Below are 22083 nucleotides of genomic sequence, written 5' to 3'. Positions count from 1 at the left end.
AGCTGATAGGTCTCTTGTGCGCGCTGCAGCCAATCAGCGTGCGGGAAGCGCAGGTGTGGCAACAGCGAGGGGGAAAGAGAGGAGTACAGCGGTGCAGGCGAGGATGCGGCGGCCAAGATCTTAACGATACCCCCGAGTGCGTGCACCTGGGTATGGGCAACACCACCTAGATAGAGCAAGGCCTGTTTACTCCGACCCGTGACGTCACGCTACCTGGCCCGAAATTTCCATTGACAGATGAGGCCTGAGGAAAGCGGTGACGTCAAAATCCCTATTGCCTACTCCGGAGTATCCCCATTAAATTCTATGGCAGTCGGGTCAGGTAACATGATGTCATGGAGTGAAAAGGCCTTATACTGTCTAGATGGCGTTCTTATGGGTCGATTCTTGGCCGACCCCCCAGTATGGGCACGTGTCACTGTGACACAACTGGTACAGAAGCATTAGATTTACATATACACCGTATTTCTCCTTGCGTTCGCCGCACATGAAAATCGTTCCCTCGCCGAGCACCTTGGACCACCTTACAACTTGCTAGCCGCGCTAGTTGGCACGTCTACCCGCAGCGTTAGTTTAGTGGCGATGGCGCTGCGCTGCTACCCTCCAGGTCGCGGGTGCGATCCCGTCCGCGGCGGACGAATAAATTGCGGCCAAGAAGAAAAACGTGCGTGCACTTAGATATGAATGCACGTTAAATAACACCGGTCAGGCCAAATTAAATGGTAGCCCCGCAAGGCGGCGTACCTCATAATTAGAGGATGATTTGGGCAAGTAGAACCTCACAGCTTATTTTTCTTTTTACTTCCTGCATAAGTGTGGTCTAACAGGAAACGAAACAATGGGATGCAAGAACGGCACAGAAAAGAGCACTTTTCCGCTCTTTTCTACCAATTTTTTTGCTTCGCATTGTTTCTCGTGTTATTACATCATAAAAATCATAAATCGGCTTCCTACCCGTGACAGAGACAGCGACAGACGACGAGTACATGCGCTTGTCATTCGCTTCTACTGCTACATCGCTGACTCAAATAGCTTCATCTTCTCTAAACAATCCTAACATAATGAGCCCGAAAATCTTTTCTTAAAAATGGTTTCATTGCTTTATTTCCTTTTTGTATGCCGTAGCTGCACATTAAGTGAAATACTAAAGGGTTTCTCTATAGACTAAGCGAAATACTATAGAACAAAAAATATTGTTGGCAAGCTGGTTAAAGGTAAATGTAGGGTCCACAACTGGTGCTAGGTACTTACTCTGACAACGCAAATGTGTGCTCTTGAAATGCAGCTCTACGCACATAAATAAATAAAGGATTGCTTCAACAAAGGAAACAATTTTTGCATTGGCGAAAATAGGACAACCACGTGCGCTAAGACATGACCGACGAAGCCAACAGGCATTGTCACGAAAACATCTGCTGCTGCTCACGGATGACATTTTTGCGAATACTACAATTTAGCTGGTAAATTACTAAAGCTATATTCAAAGGCCCCGACCAATCTATGAATACGTCTAATTCTTCGAGAGGGTCTTGTCAGATAAGATTATCGTTGAGCTGCCAATTAAAACGCTAAGCCCTTCACCTCTACCCTATGTGGTGGCTCAGTCGCTTGAAGTCAGTTATGAGAGGGAAATAGATGACTGGTCTTATTTGGGAAGTGCGCATATGCATACGCATAAACACGTGCGTAAGAGTCGGTATCACCGTAATTTCATGAACTCAAAAGAACTGCTCGTGATTTATATTGCAACATACGCTGAACAGGGGTGTTTTAAGCGGATATGTCGTGAAGAGTGACCAGTTTCAGTTCCATAATCACAGTATTTGTTCCGTAGTAATTAGCCAAAGTCCGCTTATCTTTATATCAGATATTTAGGTAGTCACACACATAATATCTAATATAACTCATGTTCGCCGCTCATTGTACGCGTTATCCGGCCACTGAAGCTGGATAATGTTGCGAGGGGAATGTTAAAACACCCACCTACTTGAATTTCGTCCCACGTTAGAGAGCCCGATGTAGTCAAGTTGAAGTTTCATGATTATGTTTGATCACACATTTCAGCATGCAATCATACAAAAGAAAAAAATGCTGCTTGATTTATTCGGTAAGGGTAATGACGGGTCTCACATAAAGATGAATAAAGGCATCGACACTCGCTCATGACAAGACAATAAAATAATTGAATGCACGGGAAGATGCACATCCTGAAGTAACATGGAAAAAATACCATAAAATTCAAATTATGTGAAATATGGTGTAGTGCGTGAATCGGCAAGATTTAGTCAAAACAGTTTATGTAGTGCCTTGAGCTGTGGCGGCTGCGGTGGCCCTAGCTTCTTGAAGTCAATCGTTCATCGTAGGCCTCCAAATCTTTGAACTACATCGCCTAATAACCACTACAAATTGCCGAAAAAATAACGCGAAAAAATACCTTTTATCGGCATCATTTGCTTCAACTCTAAGCATGCAAACGTGGTCGCGCAGGTGGAAGCAGGCGAAGGCGCCGAGCGGTTGCCCGCACCGCCAAGCCAAAGCACCGCGGCAGCAGCCGCGCTGCCCAAGCCTCCGGTCGCGCCAATGCCGAGCTACGACGCTGGCGCCCCGCGTCCCGTGCCTCCCGCGGAAGCTCCCATTGCGCAACAGCTGAGTGCGACGGCTGTGCACTCGGCGCCGCCACCACGTGAGCCGCCTTCACAGCCACCGCCGCCGCACCATCCGCAGCAGCAGCAGCAGCAACCGGTACCTGTGGCAGCGCCGCTAGTTCTCACCCTCGAACAACAGGCGGCAGTGCTGTCGACCGAGCCGGAGGGAAAGCCTCAATCCAAGTCGGAGGCCAAAATAGGTGAGGCCGCACCCCGCAAGAAGGAACAGTCAAAGGAAAAGGCCGAGGCCGCTGAGAAGAAGCACGAGAAACAACCAAAGGGCGAGGCCAAGGCGACGGAAGGAAAGAAGGACTCCCCTTCCAAGGAGCTCCGCAAGGCAGCCCCCGTCTCGGAGCCTTCGCTTGTCCCCAAGGAACTGCCGAAGACCAAGGAAGGCAAGGGTTACGGGTCCCCCGATAAGAAGAAGACCGATTCGCTCGAAAGACCAGACGCTAAGGGCGACAAGAAAGGTAAAGAGAAGCACCCGGGCAAACACAGTGGCAAGCACGGAGGCAAGCACGAAGCGGACGTCGCCTTGAAGACGGCGACGTCCGACGTCGCCGCGACACCGTCGACCACCATGCCTCCGACCGTGAGTGGCCCGACATCGGCCACGACCTTTCCGCCTTCGACGGCTGACAGCAAGGAAAAAAAGAAAGAGGGTAAGGACAAGAAGTCCAAAGACAAGAAGAGCAAGAGCAAACACAAGAAAAGCAAAGGCAAGGGTAGTAAAGAGAAGAAGAAAAAGAAGGGTTTCTGTCCCTGGCTAAGCAAAAGCAGCAAAAGCAGCAAGAGCACCAAAGAGAAAGGGGTAGGCAAGGGCAAGGAATCCACTCCAAAGGAGGCGATCAGCCGCAGCGAGGCCAAGACGACAGAGGCCAGCAAGCACAAGTCGAAGAAGGCCAAGAAAGGCTCCTCGAAGGAAGGCAGCTCGAGATCCAGAAGCAAAGAGAAGGCCGGCAAGGCTAAGTCCAGTAAGGAGAAGGTGGGCAAAGGAAGCAAGGAGAAGGCGGACAAAGGCAGTAAGGAGAAGTCGAGCAAGGAGCGGGCCTCGAAGGAGAAGCATAGCAAGGAAAAGAGCAGCAAGGAGAAACACAGCAAGGACAAACAAAGTAAAGAAAAGCAACAAAGCAAGGAGAAACACCACAACAAGGACAAGCACGGAAGCAAAGAAAAGCACAGCAAGGACAAGCGGAGCAAGGAGAAGCTGAGCAAGGACAAGTCGACCAGCAAGGAAGGCAAGAAGGGTGGCAGCAAGGACAAGATCAAGAAGAAGAAGCACAGCAAGGATAAAAAGCCCGGAGAGTCTAAGTCCGAATCGGTTGGTGGCGGAGGAGGGGGAAGCCATAAGCGTGACGCCCCTGTGAACGCGTCAAGGTCAAGGAGGTCTTCAGCGGAAGGGCCTGGAGGGGGCGGACAGACAAGCGTCTCGAAACATGACAAGTCGAAATCGCACGAGGGCTTGTCCCGCAAATCGCACGAGGGGTCAAGCAGCCATGCCAAATCATCCGGCAAGAGCTTGAGCTCGTCGACTGTTCCCAAGCGCAAGCCCGACAAGGACAGGGGCAGGTCGGACCTAGGCGTGGCGGGCAAGAAGTCCAGCTCTGGGGGCGGCCACGCCGTCCGACGCATGGCGCGTAGCGCTAATAGGCTCTCTTCAGGTGGTGGCGGCTCGGACCTGTCGCTCGTCGTCGGCAAGACTACGTCCCGCACCGACCGCCAGAAACGTCGCCGGCGCCTGTCTAAGGTACCTCACCGGGCGCGTTCCGAGACGCCGCACACGTCCGACCTGAGCTCCAAGGCACTTGAATACGCCGCCATCGGCGACCAGCAGCTGGTGGTTGCTCTGCTAGGAGGTCTGGCAGCCGACTCCAAAGGCGCTAATCTTGAGAGTACGTAGAGCGCGTCGTGGTTCCGGTTCGTGCCATTCTTTGCGAAAAACGGAATATGCTAAGAACTTAGGTGGTGACAACTGCACATTCTAGGCCAGACATGAGCTTTTCTGAGCGAACAAGAGTCCACTGTCAAATGCGTAGATGCTCCATGTATATGGGCCAACATGACTGAACTATATTATCATACCTCTTTGGATAGACGAGAAGAAAGGGAGTTAACCGAGGGGCCCGATTTTTGTTCGTCATATAAGAAGACAACAAACACTGACACCGAAGACAAGATAGGGGAAATTAATGAAATAAAGAAATGATAAATTAATGGAAATGAAAGTGGATGAGAAAAATGGGTAGAATCTTCTATAAACTCCACTTTAATCATTTCGTTGTTGCAGACGCTAGCTATTTTAGTAATCTGCGAAGCAGATGCACTAAGTTTCTATAAATATAAAAATGGCATTTTAATGTCCCACATGGTACATAAGTACCATTTTTATCTTGGAATTAGTCGCCAGATTGGACGTGATAGTGATACTAGGCAATTGACTAATTTAGCAGCGACTCAATCTTCCTAAATGCCTGCCAACATGGTGATGAGTCGCGTAAGCTAAAACGCAAACCACAAGATATCAGGCTGACTTTTGTTCCACACAGAAGACATCTGCCGTGAGTCGCTTGATCACGTTTTGCCGTCAAGTACTGACATGCATGTTCATCACTTTGTTTAGGTGGGCTCGGTGCGTAATCGGTTTGCCGAAAAGGCGTGGGCAAGCAAACCTAATAAATTCGAAAATGGAAAAATAAATCAACCTTTGTACATAAAAGGCCACCGCTTATGACGTGATTGTTCGGGTACTCTGTGATTCTGGCGTGTCCGCTCTCTTTTTCTTTCTCATTTTCACTCAGGTGCCGCCATTTACTCATTTGGGCCCCGAGAGAGCAAGTGGAAGTGTGTAGGCAGGATGCCAAAGCCCCGCTACGGTCACCGGGCCGTCATACATGAGGATTACATTTATGTTGTGGGTGAGTCGAAATGAAAATAGCACATACAACATCATGAGGGTGTGCACGTGGATCGAGCTTTGCATGTGGCGAGGTGGCCGCCACTGAAATCTTCATTCATGATCATATGTTGGCAAGGCGTTGGGCATATAATGGTACATGCAACTGGTTGCTACCGCACTACCACTCTTCTTGCAGCTATGAGGAGCCCTCTCGACATTGGAGCCAGAGAAACGCTGCCCCGGCCGAACGCTCAGTATGCCCAGGGCAATCGGAGTAGCCACATCATCAATAATCTGTCGAATTGCGGATTGCTCTCACAGTTCGCAGGAGATAGCGCTTGAGCGCGTTCAGAGCTGAATCAAGGCGCTTTGAATGAGCGAGGCTAATATGTGTTCTGAGTATTCGACTTCAACCAGCCGAACTTAAACCGCACCACAAGAGCGCTCCAGAGGGCTAGAAATCGGCCAGTTGAATGTAGCATAAGTGCCCATTCGTGCTTATTCCGTGGCTACGCGTATCAGTTGCAGCCAAGGACACTTGCGATGGCGTGCTGAACATGACCTCTCCTCTAACATGCTGGGGGGAGAGCGATATCAGGAATGCTGAGGACTTTGCAGTGTCGGTGATGGTGAAAGAGGGAACATGGCTTGAGGTTGCGTTTTTCATTGCGCTCACGCGCATTATGTCATTGCCGGCAAACGACCTCAGCCGTTCGGCGTCTTAAAGGGCGACGTTAAAGAAGAGAACAAGAAAGTACTTAGGCAATTTTTTTTCTACATAGTCCACTAGCAGCGGCCTGAGAGCACAGAAGAGAGGTGGAAATGACAGGTTTGTTTTCCGTCTACAGTTAACGCGCTGTTGCACTATAAGTACGTTTCAAATGATCTTGATTTTCTTCTTTTTACGGGCATGCCTAAACTCAGTGTATCTTTGTTTTTGCTGCACCAATCTTTTTAAAGTTTGCCTATGGCAGATAGCACAATTCTAACCCTTGATCTAAATTACGCGATGAGGCGGCCATTACTTGTACGAGAAATCAAAATGTTCAAGTAAAGAATTGATGCAGTTGCGATAATTAGTGCTTTAACCCTTTGAGGGTCGATTTTTTTCGCCACATGCGACCACTCAGGGTCGATTTTTTTTATTGCACATTTAAATTCTTCAGAGGGAGCTATTTCGAAAAAAAATTACTGTAATTTTTCTAGGGTGACCGTTAAGTGAGAAAAAAATGTTTGGCGTTGGCATATATGGACTGTTTATTCAAGAAAAACAATAAAAATAGCAAATAAAGTTATAAGATTTTCAAAAAATTGGCGCATTGTTATACACACTGTGCACACGAGAAAAATACACAAGAAGAATGCGCGCACGAAAATTTTTTGCAAGACTCAAATGTTCCTTTTGCACTAATACTTCTTCAGCGTGTGGTATTTCTTGAAGCATGGCTCCACGCAGAGCGGTTTGTTGCACTCAGCGCGCATGTACCTTGTATGGTATGAAGGACTTTATTTAGGTCCTGAGGGATCAGTCTGTCCTCGCGATGTTTTTGCTGCCGAGTGGTGTTGGCGCAGACATGGCACCTCCTCTGGGTACTGCTTCCCTGAGCAGACGTGGGAGGCAACTTCGGAATAAAGGGCCAAAAAAGGAAACGCATGCACGGCGGCATCCTTCGTATGCGGACCCCTGTGAGCAACAACCGAGCGGGTAACAGGCGGTCACCCTTTGAGTGACAAGAACGAAATAGCCATCAGTTTTGCGAGCAAAAGAAGCTGAAACCGCGTGCGGAACAAAACCGAAACTAACCGCCGCGCGCCCGCGAGCGCGCCAATGCGCGATCGGTAGCAGACGCGCCGGAGCAAGAAAAAAAGTATAGAACGAAAACTGAAAGAGAGAGACGCGAGAAAAAAATTTCATGTATTCCCACATAGTAGCACCACATGCCAGGCAAGAAAAAGTTAGGAAATTAGCGCGCGTTTTAAACGTACAGACGGCGCCGTAAATATACGGCATCGACCATTTTCGGACCTGTTCGCGGCGCCGTATATTTACGGCATCGACCCTCAATGGGTTAATTAATTGCTTTACGCCACATATTTCAATATACGAATTATAGCCTAGTGTCATACTAATTGATAATTATACGCCTTCAACTTTTTTAATGCAATCACATAACCTTAACTTGCGCTGTTCTCCACTGCGCTCGCAATTATCACTCACGGTACTACTCCAACGGGGCACTACTTACGTGCTATATGCATTACATGACCAGCGTAACCATTCTTATTCCTGTGCATTTTAACTATACGTAATAATGCCAGTTCGCTGTCGAGTCCACGATGGGAAATCACACCTATAGCGCGTACTAAAAGTAAACTGACTGCATATCTCTTCCTCCTCTGTTTCGCTATGGTCAGTAAACCACGCTCCTTTAGAGATCCGTACCGATATTTGTTTCTCACCACCTCGAAACTTTGCATCGTACGTCTTGCATTACTCGGAGGAGTCCAGGGACTGCCGCTCCGTGCAGCCTTGACGCCACTTATTTTCCGCATCCGTGCAGGCGGCTTCGAAGTGCGCAACGACGCCAGCCAGCTGGCCACCGCAGCATGCTACCGGTTCAGCCTGTCCCGGAGCTGCTGGGAGTCCATGGGCAGCTTGCGACGCGCACGCTGCCACCACGGCGTCGCAGTGGTTCTCGGGAGGGTGTACGCCGTCGGTGGACAGTCCGTGGACGAGGGGTATATGCATCCGTGTTCGCAAAAGGATACTGCGGCGTCGCACTAAAAAAATAAACACCATAGTGTATTTCGTAGCTCACGTTCGTGCGCAAAGCAGCGACCGTTATAGTGCATCACCACTTACAACGGTTCATAGTTTATAGGCTCGCGTATTTCCGACCAGTACAATTCGTAGATAGCATGCACTGACCTATAGAAACATTCTCCCTCTATTCTGCCTTGCACGTCTGGTGGCGCGCTTGGGTTAGCCTAATGTGGTGACCTTCGCCCTCTTAGCGCACGCTAAAAACCTCTCTCGCGAGACAGTGCTCCTTTACGAAGCCCGCTCTCACTGGTGTTCATGTGGCGCACTGGTTTGCAACGTCTTATGTTCGAGGGCTGTGGCTCGGACTTCCAATTCCGAAAGTCTACGACTCTCTCATCTGAAAGACTGACAGTGCTCTGTGCGCTTTCAGCGGTTGCGCTGAAGTTATCGACCACCTCAGCTTGTCGCACAGCGATTATCCCTCCCACACATTAGTACAACTGTGCCACCGGCCTTTTATTAGTACCTTTATTCTTTTCCTTTTTGCAAGATTCAGCGTGCGTGTGTGATTGGCATTCCGCAAATCCTTATGCACATATGCCTTAGGAAACCCCTCTCGTTTCTCGATTCCTCTCCCCATCCCACGCATACAGCAGTCAATCAGACGTCTTTTTGATTAACCTGTCTACCTTTCTCCCTCTCGAAAGTTCATCCGTTTTCAAGCTCTCGGAAATCATTTTTTATGGTTGTAATGTCCTTCCGATGGCCTCTATTACAAAAGAGCTATAACAACATTTAATTGCGGTGTCATAGCAGTGAGGCTAGCACAGCTGTAGAAAGCTCCGTGTGATGACCTGAATTGTCTGCATTGTTACACAATGACTTACAGATAATTGAGCACTTACCGCTGATCATTTTGCAATCAACCTTCGTGACAAGGTTGCTTTTATTGATCCTTGTGAAATCGCAGCCCATTTTCAGAGATGTGTTCTTTGGAGCATTCATTCGAACAGTTGCATTAAGTAATTCAATGCCCTCAAATTAAACGCCATCGTTTAAAGCGTTGCCAGAATATGGTTCGCCCATTTCACACCTTGTTCGAATGTAACGCTTTCGAGCACTTGTTCTTATGGAAATTCTTACGGTAGCTCTAATTCATCTACGGACATTTTACTTCGCGAGCACGTCGGTTAGTGTGTTTCCCTCATTTTCACTAAACTTTACCTTGGTAGCATTTATAGTTTTACGAAGGCGCTGGGCTAAATACTGCGGCTTTCGTAAAGCACGCTCCTAACGCTCCACAGCGTTTGTATATGTTATGTACTGATAAGACCATAATTCACACGCTTCGAATTTACCCTACACACTGCTTATAACGTTCCCTAATTATCACGATGCATTAAGAAGGTGCTCGCTTTAATTCACTCAGGATATCGGCGATGTCTGCTAAAAAACCTCTCGCAACGCCAGAAAACAGCGAAGAAAGAAGCACCCGCTAATATTCGCAACGCTCTTAATTAGGCTCTCTACATTACATATAGGGTGCCCCACTGCACATTTACCACAAGCAAGGTTGATGTAATGTCTTTAAGGGTCACTGGGACATAGCCGATAACGACCGTGCGACGCTTTCCAACGCTTACTTAGTTAAGAAATTACCTGACACGTTTGGCACTTTGCGCACTCACGCATCAGATGATCCATATTCTTTCAAAACTTCAACTTTGTGGCACGTTGAGTTCGTTCAGGACATTGGGCAAACTTCTTGGGTGGTTCATCCTATACGCTTACAAAATTTCGGAGCGAATACATAGGTAATTTTCCACAAAGGGCGTACACTCTTCAAACTGTCACCACACGTCACCAATAATATTGTCCCCATTCTCTTTAACATGCGCAACTGATGCCACACTTGATTGAAGCGTTTTATATAACGCCTCCAAACAGGCAGAAAATCATGATTTTCTTTTAGCCCTTCATCGACCCACACGCTTTCAACATTTGCCCGCACAGCACCGTTATTGGATGCCCCGGTTATGTTTAAACATAAACTCAGTGAACGATCTAGTTATTTCACAAAACAGCGAAAACTGGCATATAACGTTTTCAAACGCCTCTAATCACACTAACAGCTTCGCTGTAAAAATGGACAAATCATCGGGGGACGATTATTTAAGCCAGGTGACAGCTTCGTTTCGTAAAACTATAGTGAGAATATCCGTCATTTGTCCTTCAAAATAGTCTAGTACCTAATTGATATCGCAGTCTTTTCTTTTTCGACGCAGAACAGAAGCGTTCACAAATCATCTATAACATAATACTGCTTTAGGACTGGCCGATGGGTCACGTCCGCCACTCATTATTGAAGTGAGCGGAATAACCAGATGAATTTCGCCGCGATGGCCGGTCGCTGACTTTGCTTACATCAGAGAAGTTGCGTCTCTGATGTAAACTTATTAAACTCGGTCTGTATAATGCTTGTTGTATGTTAATGATTTTGCGAGAGGTTTATAGAGTAGCACTGAAGATCGAGGTTAATGTTCTCGACTTCCACAAAAGACTTACGCAATCGGAAATTTGTTTTTCCTTTGTCGACAGCGGGTATGGCTTTACACAGAGTGCGGGATTCTAGTGATAAAAAAATACTTCGATTCTGTGGGCACAACCGAAGCTTTGGCGCTCTTTGTTCCAAGTTAACGGCCTCGTAGAGGTCGAGGGCAGTGTCACTCCTCAGTTTTACTGTCAGCTCATGTATGCGGCAGAGTGTCACCTCTCGCAACATCTCCAATAGAGAGAGACAGAGAGAGATAAAGTAAGATTTGCTATTTCTCGCAATCATTTAGGTCGCACGGCTCAGCGCCTTGGGGAAGGGGGCACGTAGAGGAAAGAAAAGAGAGGAAGTCGGGGTGTTCACAGAGCCTATGGGTGTCAGCAGAGGGTAAGTGGCGCATTTACAAGCTAGGCACCAGCCCCGTATCCTCCAGGAACCTAAGGATGCGCTTAAAGGCGGAGGTGTGAGGCCGGCTGGGGAACAGAAGTTGCGCTGCTGAAACAGCCGGAAGGCCTACGTACCCAAACAATATGAAGAGAGAAGCCCTTTCCTCGGAGTACGCAGTGCAGAAGCAAAATACGTGCTCAGATGTCTCGGCCTCGCCACATGCAGATCAGGCCGACAATGGAGCCAGACTCATGCTGCACCTCGGAGATGACGTCCAGAAGTAGCCGAAATGCATGCACAGCAGGAGCGGCTACTCCTGCCTTGTGAGGCCGCGATCAGAAAGGGGATGGAGGAGGGGGGAGACAATCTTGACGACAAATCAATGAAGCACCGCCATCTAGGCGAAGGCTGGAAGCAAGGAATACGCCGACAAAAGAAGACCTCACGACGCGACGTTCCAACCACAGGTCAGCACGATGCAGGCGTGACCCGACAGCCCGACCCGACGCCGTGACCCGGCGTGCTCTTCGACAGCCACAAAGTCACTACTTTTGTGGAAACTGGAGCCTATTACTCGCTCATGAGTGGGCCCATCGCAGCTCACATTAAGAAGTAAGACTACATGGGAAGACCCTCAAATTGGGACCGCTGGAGGAAACCTGATGACGTCGACTTGTATCTGCACGGCAAGAATTACCATCCATGACCGCACCTACCCGGCCACCTTGGTTTTACTCCAACAGTGCTCAACATTCTCGGCATGGACTTCCTGAACGAACACCGCGCAATCATCCACCTGAAGTCGAAATCGATAACGTTGCCTGAAGATCAAGCGATACCGAAGTGTAAACCTCGACGTCCTAGTGTGCTCGAAGATCAAGTCAGCATGCCGCTTCGATCCAGCATTGCCATTTTCATCGGCACAGATACACACGCATACGTAGAAGGCGTCATCTAGTGCGAACAATGTCGATTGATCGACCGTGAAATTTGCGTCGCAAGAGGGATCGCTCGACTGCACGGGGGAAAAGCGAAAGTAATGCTGACAAACTTCAGGGAGGGGTTATCCCCTCCCACAGACAAACCACGCACTGGATCGGCTCTGCAACGCTAAATACTTCCCATCGATGGATCTCAAGGATGGCTGCTGGCAAACAGAAGTCGACGAAAGGGATCGCGAGAATACCACCTTCATCACGCGGGACGGCCTCTGTGAGTTTAAGGTCATGCTATTCGGCCGTTGCGCCTGATAGACATGATGATAGCAGGGTTTAATTCATCGACTTGTCTACTTCAATGACATCCACCGTCAATTTCAACGATCACCTTCGGCGGCTTGAGGCAGTATTAGAGGTGATCAAGTCATCCGGACTCACCCTGAAGCTGGAAAAGTGCCGTTTCGCTTACGAAGAACGTCTGCTTGTAGGCCACGTCGTCAGCAAGTCTGGAGTCCGTCTCAATCGGCAGAAGGCAGCTGACATCGCTAAGTTCCCGCGGTCCCTCGACAAATAGGCAGTGCGGATATTTATTCTGCCTATCGCAGGCGCTTTGTACGAGGCGTTTGAAGAACTTCGGAGCCATTAACCCGTCTCACGAAATCTGACGTCGACTTTCAATGTGAAACACGCCAGGAAAACGCATTTCCGGCGTTGAGACAATCGCTGCAGTCACCACCGGTGCTTTCACAGTTCGACGAAGACGCCAAGACGGAAATCCACACTGATGGAAGTAGCGTAGGCCTTGGTTCGGCCTTGGCTCGGACGGCGTAGGCCTTGGCTCAAAGGAAGGATGGAGTTGAAAGCGTAATAGCTTACACTAGCCGGTCACTCTCGAAAGTGGAAGCGAATTATTCTAAAACGAAAAAGGGGTTTCTTGCGATCATTCGGGCTACGGTGGAATTCCGCCCTTACCTATACGGCAAGCAATTCAAAGCGGTAAGCGACTACCACGCCTTGTGTTGCCTGGCAAACTTAAATATCTTCTGGTCGCCCGATGAGGTTTCAGACTCCAGGAATTCGACATCACCATTATGTAAAAGTCCGGACGGAAGCATTCTGATGCCGACTGCATGTAGCGCGCCCCTGGATGACGACGCCTTCCTAGAAACAATAGGCGCCGACGACTTTGCCGAGCAGCATGCTGCCAGCGGACCCGGAGCTAAGAAGCCTTGCTGATAACTTGGAAGGCAAGACCGACTTTGTCCCGAGGGTGTGTAGACGCAGATTTCCATTGTTGTCCTTGCGAAACGACGTCCTGGTCAAGAACTTTTCTCCAGCCCGCGCTAACTCCTCCTCGTTGTGCCTGCGGCACTCCGGCCGGAAGTCCTGCACACCCTGCACGACGATCAGACAGCCGGGCACTTCGAGTTTTACCGTTCACTCGCAATAATGCAAGAGAAGTATTATTGGCCACGCCTGACCGCCGACGTCGTCTGTTACGTCAAGACATGCCGTGATTGCCAACGGCGTAAGAAACTGGCGACAAGGCCGGTGTGATTTCTACAGCCGATCGAGCCTCCTTGATAATCGTTTCAGGAGATCAAGATGTATTTGTTGGGACCCCTTCCGACGTCAACGTCCGGAAATAAGGGGATCGTCGTGGCGACGGGCTATTTCACCCGCTTCGCTGAAACGAAAGCTCTACCGAAAGGTAGCGCAGCCGAAGTGGCGAAATTGTTCGTCGAGAATATCCTGCGGCGACATGGCGCCCCAGAAATTCTCATCACCGACAGAGGAACGGCCTTTACAGAAGAGCTCACCGAAGCCCTGCTGAAATACAGCCACACAAGCCACAGGAGGACAACTGCCTACCACCTTTGCCGACACTCCAGCAATGGACGTCGACGTCGAGCACAAGACATGAGATGACGCCCTGCCGTACGTAACTTTCGCTTATAACAGGACAGCGCAGAATACAGTGGAAATCGTGCTGTTCAAGCTTGTTGACGGAAGGAACCTGACGACGAATTTCTACGCCACTGCCACACGTCACGGACGAAGGGAGTCTCGACGTCGCCGCCTGTCTACAGCACGCCGAAGAGGCCCGACAGCTCGCCCGTCTGCGCATCAACAGCCAGCAGAGGATCGATAGCCGGCACTACAATCTTCGACGACGCGACGTGGAATACCAGTCCGATGACCGCGTTTGGGTCTGGACTTCGACATGCCCACGAGTACTTAGGGAGAAACTGTTACAAAACTATTACGGACCTTATGAAATCATCCGACGTATCAGCGCACTGGACAATGAGGTCACGCCAGACACCATTTCGCAATCAAAGCGGCATCGCGCACGACCTAAGTCATGCACATGGTGCGTCTTAAGCCTTTCTACGCCCACTGACGACTTACGACTTTCGGGACTTCGTTTCCTTTCGGCTCTTTCTTTAATATGCGTGGCATTGTTTTCGCATGCGTGTTTCTTTCCAGCATTGGGACGACAGCGAAGAGGGGGAAATTGATACGTGTACATTTTAGCTTTCTCGGGTGACTGCTTTTCACCAGATAACCAATGTTAAACGTTATCGCTCAGCGCAGGACGCATGCGTGTATATAAGAAGTTTCATTAATGTTATCTGTTCTTCTAGAAGCTGTACCATGTCACCGAACATTGTGTTCTGACTAAGCGCGAATTGTGCACATGGTCCACAATTCTGGAATATTTTGGAAGACGCGCGAGCACCAGTGATTACGCTGGAACTTTCGACGACTCTTGCTCTTGACCCGTTGATCACGTTTCGACAATGGCCGACTTTGTTCGCTGTTATGTTTGTGCTTTGAGTGTAGCCTGTTGTTGTGGGCACGTGTTCGCCTAATAAAAACTGTTTCCTCATTCATAGCTTCGCTGCTGTCTTCTTCACGGTTTCCACTACGGGAAAATACTCCTCATTTCTAGTTTTGGGGCTCTTGCCAGCGCACGTGAGCGTGATTTGTCTACTGCGCACACGCCACGTGACCACGTACCTCTCCCAGGTTCATGGATTCAGTGGAGGTGTACGACCCGGACCTGGACCGATGGTCGGAGGTGACTCCTCTGTGCTGCGCCCGCATGGCAGCCAATGCAGTCGAGTTCCGCGGACAGATGTACGTCGTCGGCGGCCTCATGATGGTTCCCGGCCACAAGAGAAAAGTTTGCATCGTGCCCGACACTATGTGCTTCGACCCGATGGACGACACGTACGTGCTCTGCGCAAGCAGTAATTGCACGTCGGCTCATTTATATGACTTGTGACGCATTTTTACTTCACGTATTTTATATAATTTTGTTGGCGCACGCCCGCTGTAGAGATCTCCGGGACGTTTTGTGCCAGCTTTTGAATTAATCGAAGGACCGAGAAAAGAGGCTTGCACATCCGCAACTTGAAAGGCTCTAGACTCATTAATATTTTTAACCGTGCTCGAGTACCCTAGGTCGATCCAAATAGGTCGCGAAGCTTCGGGCGAAAAGCGGTTCAGTACAGATTGTCACCGACATCAGCATGGGGGGTTATGGGAGCAGCGATTGAAACGCGACTATGTTTGGAGGGAACAAACATTGGGAAAGAAAAACGCGTTTTTTAGTTCAAACGAGACACAGTTAGATTCATTCAACGAAAATAAAATTCCTAGTCAATTTTATATATTCGTGATGAGTTAAGAAAATGCGTTTAATTTTATTATTATTAATAAATGCATTTTTTTCAGCGCCCATCGCTACAGGGGGCGTTGACGCCACTATCGCTCGCAGTGCAATGCACGTCTTGAAATGGGCAGAAAAGCGCACTCGTAAAGTTCACTTGTTGAAATACGCCCCCCTCACAATTTGTGCTTTCTTGCTTGTCGAAGTTTGTCTGAATTCGGTGACGCGGGTAGCTTCACTGCTTCTTAATCTGTTTAGTCAAAAGTAGTGAGTTACGACCGCCAGATAATTGTGTAGTTGTTTTCGTGCGACTGCGCTGGCTGACGGGCTTGGCATCCGACAATAGGATCAGCACTCCTATTGCACCTAAAGCTTTCGTCGGCCTCCAAAGAAAGTATGTTCCATATGTTCTGTGCAGGGATGCGATTTCGGCAACCGTACGGCTGGCCTTTTCCTGCATCGCTTTCCACGTTGAAAGCTCGAAACGCCCATCAAGTCGAATGGCAGGGCATTTGAATATATAGCTCCAAAAGAAGAACAAGAAAACAAATTTCGCGCCTTCGAAAACAAAATGACGTCACTTCTGCCTTTAACGGACATGGCGTCACGTTATTTTTTCTTCCGCCGGAAGTGTTCCCACCACATACAGATGGCGCTAAGCCCCATGAACCGGCGATAGACCGCCATGTTTTCAACGTATGGGCTCCTATGGAAGCTTCGCTACCAGGTATATTTACCTTGGAGTACCGGTGACAAACGCATGCTCGGTCCCTCCAAAGGGCTGCGGACGCTAAACCCGAACGGGAATTCTGATAAGGGCTATATAGTTACGTGCTGTCGTGGAATCGGTCGCTATCGAACATATTTTTACTGTCGCAGGTCTGGTGCCGAATTCACAGACTTCATTCAAAAGCGCGCTTTGCCATTGGCTCACTGCCTTCGCTAATATTATGGCCAGCTTCAGGATTGGCTGAAATTCGCTGTTGCGAACAATCCTAGACAAGTTCTTGGGAATATGGGCCCTGCTGTTTAGCCTTATTAAAGCCATCTCATCTTTCCGTCTACTGAAGCTTTGACTTTGTAATGAGATTCTTTTCTGTCATTTCACAGTTTCCTTATACGTGTTCATTTATGTCTTGAAGACGTTGACCACAGCTTTTGCCTAGTTGCGCTTCCAAGGCAGAGACGTGAGCTCTAAATAGAACACTGTTGGATCAATCGTGAAGCGACTTACGTTTATTTTATGCCATCAACAGCTCTTCATTGCGTTCATGCAGAGAACGAAACCAAACCTCGCTTATTACGTTTTTTTTTGTACGTTCGGTCACCTTGCTCTTCTACAATAACATAACGTCTGGTTTCCCTCTATGCGACATCCGAGTGCTGAGTTGACGTAGAACAGAGCACTAAGGTTTCAACGTGTGCGATAACATGAGCGAACATGTGGCACGGTTTCATTGCGCGCCATGTTCGCCTTAGGTGGCACCACAAGGCGTCCCTCCCCCTGCCCATGTGCAACTGCTCACTGGTGGCTCACCGCGGCCGCCTCCTGGCTGTGGGTGGCTTAGTGCGCGCGCCGGCAGAGGCGTCGCCGCATCAGCAACCCATGGCGCCCGTCGGCGATGTACTCGAGTACTCACCCGCCAACGACTCGTGGTCACGCCTGAGCATTATGCCAGTGCGAGCACACAGCGTGGGGCTCGCGTCGCTCGGTGAGTGCTATGTGGACTCCGACGTAGATCCAAGCAGCAGAACAGATGGCGATGAAGGTACGGGGACACTACTTTTTAGAGCACTGAGTGGGGCGTACGTCAGGAGGGAATCATGGAGTTAAGATTTTTCAATAGAACGTGTCTCTCTGCCGAGCGGTGCCGGTAACGTACGGGCTCTTGCTCATCAATCGTTGCTTTGAGTGCACGTTGACGAACAAACAATGTAAAACTTGCCATCGTAAGTGAAATGCTGCATACTTAGACATTTGGAAAACATGTATGGTACCAAGTTGTGCAACCACTAATAAAATCAGCGAAGCACACAGCAATGATATATTATAACGTAAATATTCCTTTAAAGACTCTTTAGCGTAAGCCCACTTATGTTCTTATTGTGGTATCCGCAGTTACGGCAAATCGCTTCCGCATTTCAGCACACGGGACCTTTGGAGTTGTAGCGCCTGTTGCCTCGGGCCCGGGCCGCAGGCCACAACTCGCTCCCCGTGCAGCGCCCGTCAAGAAGGAGGAAGTTAGTTGCCGGCCGCGCACTTTCGCTATGCGATATAACAAAAATAAAAGAACAGTTCAAAACCCAACGCTGCCGAAGCTGGGTCTTCCTCGCATCAGCCCCGACCATCGTGGCCTAAGAACCATCGAGTTCTTAGGCCACCTAGCTTGTCACCCCACAAGGTATCCGGCCTCTCGCAAGCAAAGTGAAGATAATTCAGGACTTTCCACCCCGACTTCACTAAGAAGACTCGGAGAATTCCTGGGCTTACTGAACTGTCATCGCCGCTTTCTTCCGAAGTGAGCCAATTTCCTGAAGCTTTTGACCGACCTACTGGCTATCAAAAAAGATCCGGCTGCGCCACTTGAGTGGACTGAGAAAACTGCATCCGCCTTCGCTACTGCCAAGAAGGCGCTGGCAGACGTCACCATGCTGATGCACCCCGTTCCTGATGCTGCAATTAGACTCATCACCGATGCATCGAGCATGGCAGTCGGCTCAGTTCTCGAGCAACACGTATCTGGTTGGCAGCTTCTTCGTTTTTCCTCGCAAAACCTGAAGTCACCTGAAGCTAAATACAGTACATTCGCTCGAGAATTCCTCGCGGTGTACCTCGCCATTAAGCATTTTTGCCACTTTCTGGAGGGCCAGGACTTTGACCTCCTCACAGACCATAAGCCCCTGACGTTTGCCTTCCATCAGAATCACAGCAACTACACTTCACGGGAGATCCGCCAACTGTGCTTTATCCCCGAGTTCATAGTGGATCTACATCACGCGTATAGACTGGAAAATGCTGCCGCTCATGCACTCTCCCTCATCGATGCCCTGGCGTCCCACCCACCAGTACACATGGAGGAGCTAGCAGCCGCCCAGCGCAACACTGAGCTGCATCGCCTTCGTTCCTCATCCACGTCCCTGTCCTTCATTGCAAGACTGCATAACGTGCAAGACATCCACTTGTGTTGCTCGACCCTTCGTGCCTTTGGCTTTTCGTCGCGCAATATTTTACCGACTGCACATCATGAGCCGCCCTGGAATTCGTGCGACCCAGAAGCTAGTCACAACTCGCTTCCTTTCGCCTAGGATCAATGCAGACGTCCGTCGCTGGGCGTGAACCTGCCTTCAATGCCACCGTGTTAAATTTCACCGCCATATCGTCACGTGTATTTCTCCATTTCAGCCTCCAGACGCGAGGTTTTCCCACGTCCACCTCGACATTGTTGGCTCTGTCCCAACACCAAGTGGTTTCTCCTACCTGCTCACATGTGTGGATCGCTACAATCGATGGCCAGAGGCGTTTCTCATTCGAGACACTAGGATAGAGACAGTTTCTACGGCTCTCGTGAGCGGCTGGGTGATGTCCTTCTGTCGTCACCATCGACAGAGGCCACCAATTCCAATCGGCCCTATTCACCGCACTTGCCAACATCCTGGGCGTTCGACACATCCATACGACCGCCTACCATCTTTCCGCGAAAGGCATGGTGGAATGATTTTATTGACAAGTGAAGGTTGCCCTCACCACTTATCAACCAAGGGAACGTTGGCTCGTCCACCTTCCCTTCGTCCTTCTTGACATCCGATCAGCACTGAAGACTGACCTATGTTGCTCTTCGACTGAACTTGTCTACGGCGTTCCGCGGCACCTTCCTGGAGAATTCTTAGCGCCGTCGTTGCCACCGTGCACTCATGATGCTTCCACCTACATCCGGGAGCTGCTCAGCACGTTTCGTAACCTTGCTCCTGTAATTACTGCTGACCGGCGCCACCGGTGTGTATTTGACAGCCATGATATGGATTCCTGCAGCCATGTCTTCGTTCGTCGTGACCACGTGCGTGCACCCCTCACCCCCGCCTACGATGGACCATTCCGCCTACTTCATTGTACGCATGAGACGTTCACGCTGGACATTAACGGTCGCCAAGACGTCGTGACTGCTGACCCACTCAAACCTGCCTTTGTCGCCGCTCTCGCGCCCGCGATCCCTCCACTCAACCTGGCCTCAATTCCTTCATCACCCCGGGCTGTCCCATCTGAGCAAGTTCACTGGGCGGCTCACCTGGCTTCCACTCCTATACACGGGGGAGGGAGGGGGGGGCGACAGAGCCCTGTGACGTCCTTTGCCTGGGGCCCGGGCCGCAGGCCACAACTCGCTCCGCGTGCAGCACCCGTCAAAAAGGAAGAAGTTAGCTCCCGGTCGCGAAGCGCGCGCAGTGCAATATAAAAAAAATTAAAAGAACAGTTCAAAGCCCGACGCTGCCGGAGCTGCGTCTTCCCCACATTAGCTCCGGCAGAGACATTTCGATGTTCCTTTGGACTAAAGTTTAAAGGTACCCGCCGTGGTTGCTCAGTGGCTATGGTGTCGGGCTGCTAAGCACGAGGTCACTGGATCAAATCGCTACCACGGCGGCCGCATTTCGACGGGGGGCGAAATGCGACAACACCCGTGTATGTAGGTGCACGTTAAAGAACCCCAGGCGGCATACGTTTGCGGAGTCCCTCACTACGGCGTGGCTCGTAATCAGATCGTTGTTTTGGCACGTAAAACGCCGTAATGTAATTAAGTTTAACGGTGAAGTCCCATGTACACCTAAGCCACGCAATATGTGCGTGGTCACATGCGGTCATGCGTTTCATAGGAGCGAACTTATGTATTGTGAACACCAACCATCCAGGCCATGAGCCTACTGGTGTGCTTTACAGAGCGAGCCAGCGGAGCTTGCTGAATAAGCTGGCGGACTGCTGCGCAGGAGCAACTTAAGTTCTTAAGCCTGAGCAAACGGCGTAAAGACCGTTTCGGCTACCCACTTACTTCAATGTGTGCTATAGCTGATGGGTGTAATTGGGACCTTCCCATATCTTGGCCCGCCATATCACGCTTCTGTTCTCACATCTCCTTTCATGCTTAACATATAGCACACACTCACACTGTTTGGCGCATCTTAGCCTATGCTCAGTTATGTCATATTTTAGTAGCAGTAAAAAATGCCATCTGTACTTAGCGTCTTCCTTCGAGCAGAGCTTGTCGGGGAATCGAAGCATGTTTCATTCAATTCAAAATGACCAGCATGATTTATCATTTTCCTTTTTACGCGACAAACGTGCTAGTCACTGGGTCGCTATCTCCATGTAGTGGCCGCGTAGCACCCGCCGTAGCGTCGTAAGGAGAGAACAGGACGCCTAGGATAGAACAGTATAACATGCAACATAGCAACGTTATTGGTTTGCAGGCGATGACATCTATATCCTCGGCGGTCAGTTAGCGGACGATGCCGGAGCAGCCACGAAAAATGCCTACCGCTACAACCCAGTGACCGACCGTTGGGTGACGCTGCCACCGCTACCGATGCGACTGAGCCAGGCGTGTGCCGTGACCGTCAGAAGGCACGCGTTCAAATAAAGCACACGCCGAAATGTGTGTGCTCGTGGCGTCGTCATCGGCCAACCGAAATTTAATAAATTTCTTGCAGCGAAAATAATACTGTGCGACTGCAGGTGCACAATGCCTCAGATTTTTTTTCATCGATACCAATATCAACTATGTGGGAGAATAAGCACACGACTGTAAATTTTGTGGGAGACTGGCTTAACCTAACCCCAGCGCCCTCTTAATGGGCCTCTCATCAGGCCCCAACAAATATTTTAGTAGGGCCTCATGCGAGCCTGATGAAAAAAAATCACCGACGGTTACGATACTGCATAAGGCGAAATTTGGGCGAAGCTCTATACGTGTTTTCATTTCCGCGAGTCAATATTTTGCATCATGATTAAATAGGTACACGGTTTTTATTAGGAAGAGAGCGCTGTGAGTAGCGTAGCTGGCGTGGAGAATCCGGCACATTGCAAATGGAGTGAAGTGTGGCGGAACGAAGTGTGGCGTGACCGCCTCGCTAATCGGGAGAGGCAGCGCGCGGGTGCCGCGTGGGTGGGATTCGCAGTACCCGCCATCCAGCCCATGAATCTCTTTGTTTCCATACAGATGGCGCGCGATACTCTGGC

General features: G+C 49.7%; 1 protein-coding gene across 1 annotated transcript in view; it reads left to right on the top strand.

The window, feature by feature from the left end:
- Positions 1-21563, top strand: part of LOC135909000 (uncharacterized) — a 50603-nt gene extending 29040 nt beyond the window's left edge. The window contains exons 7-12 of the mRNA XM_065440864.2: positions 2488-4537; positions 5444-5560; positions 8103-8280; positions 15215-15418; positions 17340-17572; positions 21315-21563. Coding sequence (XP_065296936.1) covers positions 2488-4537; positions 5444-5560; positions 8103-8280; positions 15215-15418; positions 17340-17572; positions 21315-21484 — 2952 coding nt within the window. The 3' untranslated portion in view covers positions 21485-21563. The remainder of the gene's footprint in view (positions 1-2487; positions 4538-5443; positions 5561-8102; positions 8281-15214; positions 15419-17339; positions 17573-21314) is intronic.
- The last annotated feature ends 520 nt before the right edge of the window (positions 21564-22083 follow it).

Source organism: Dermacentor albipictus, chromosome 2 (assembly GCF_038994185.2).
Source record: "Dermacentor albipictus isolate Rhodes 1998 colony chromosome 2, USDA_Dalb.pri_finalv2, whole genome shotgun sequence".
Classification (NCBI taxonomy): Eukaryota; Metazoa; Arthropoda; class Arachnida; order Ixodida; family Ixodidae; genus Dermacentor; species Dermacentor albipictus.
The sequence above is the reverse complement of the archived record's forward strand: the minus strand, read 5'-3'. Positions and strand labels throughout refer to the sequence as shown.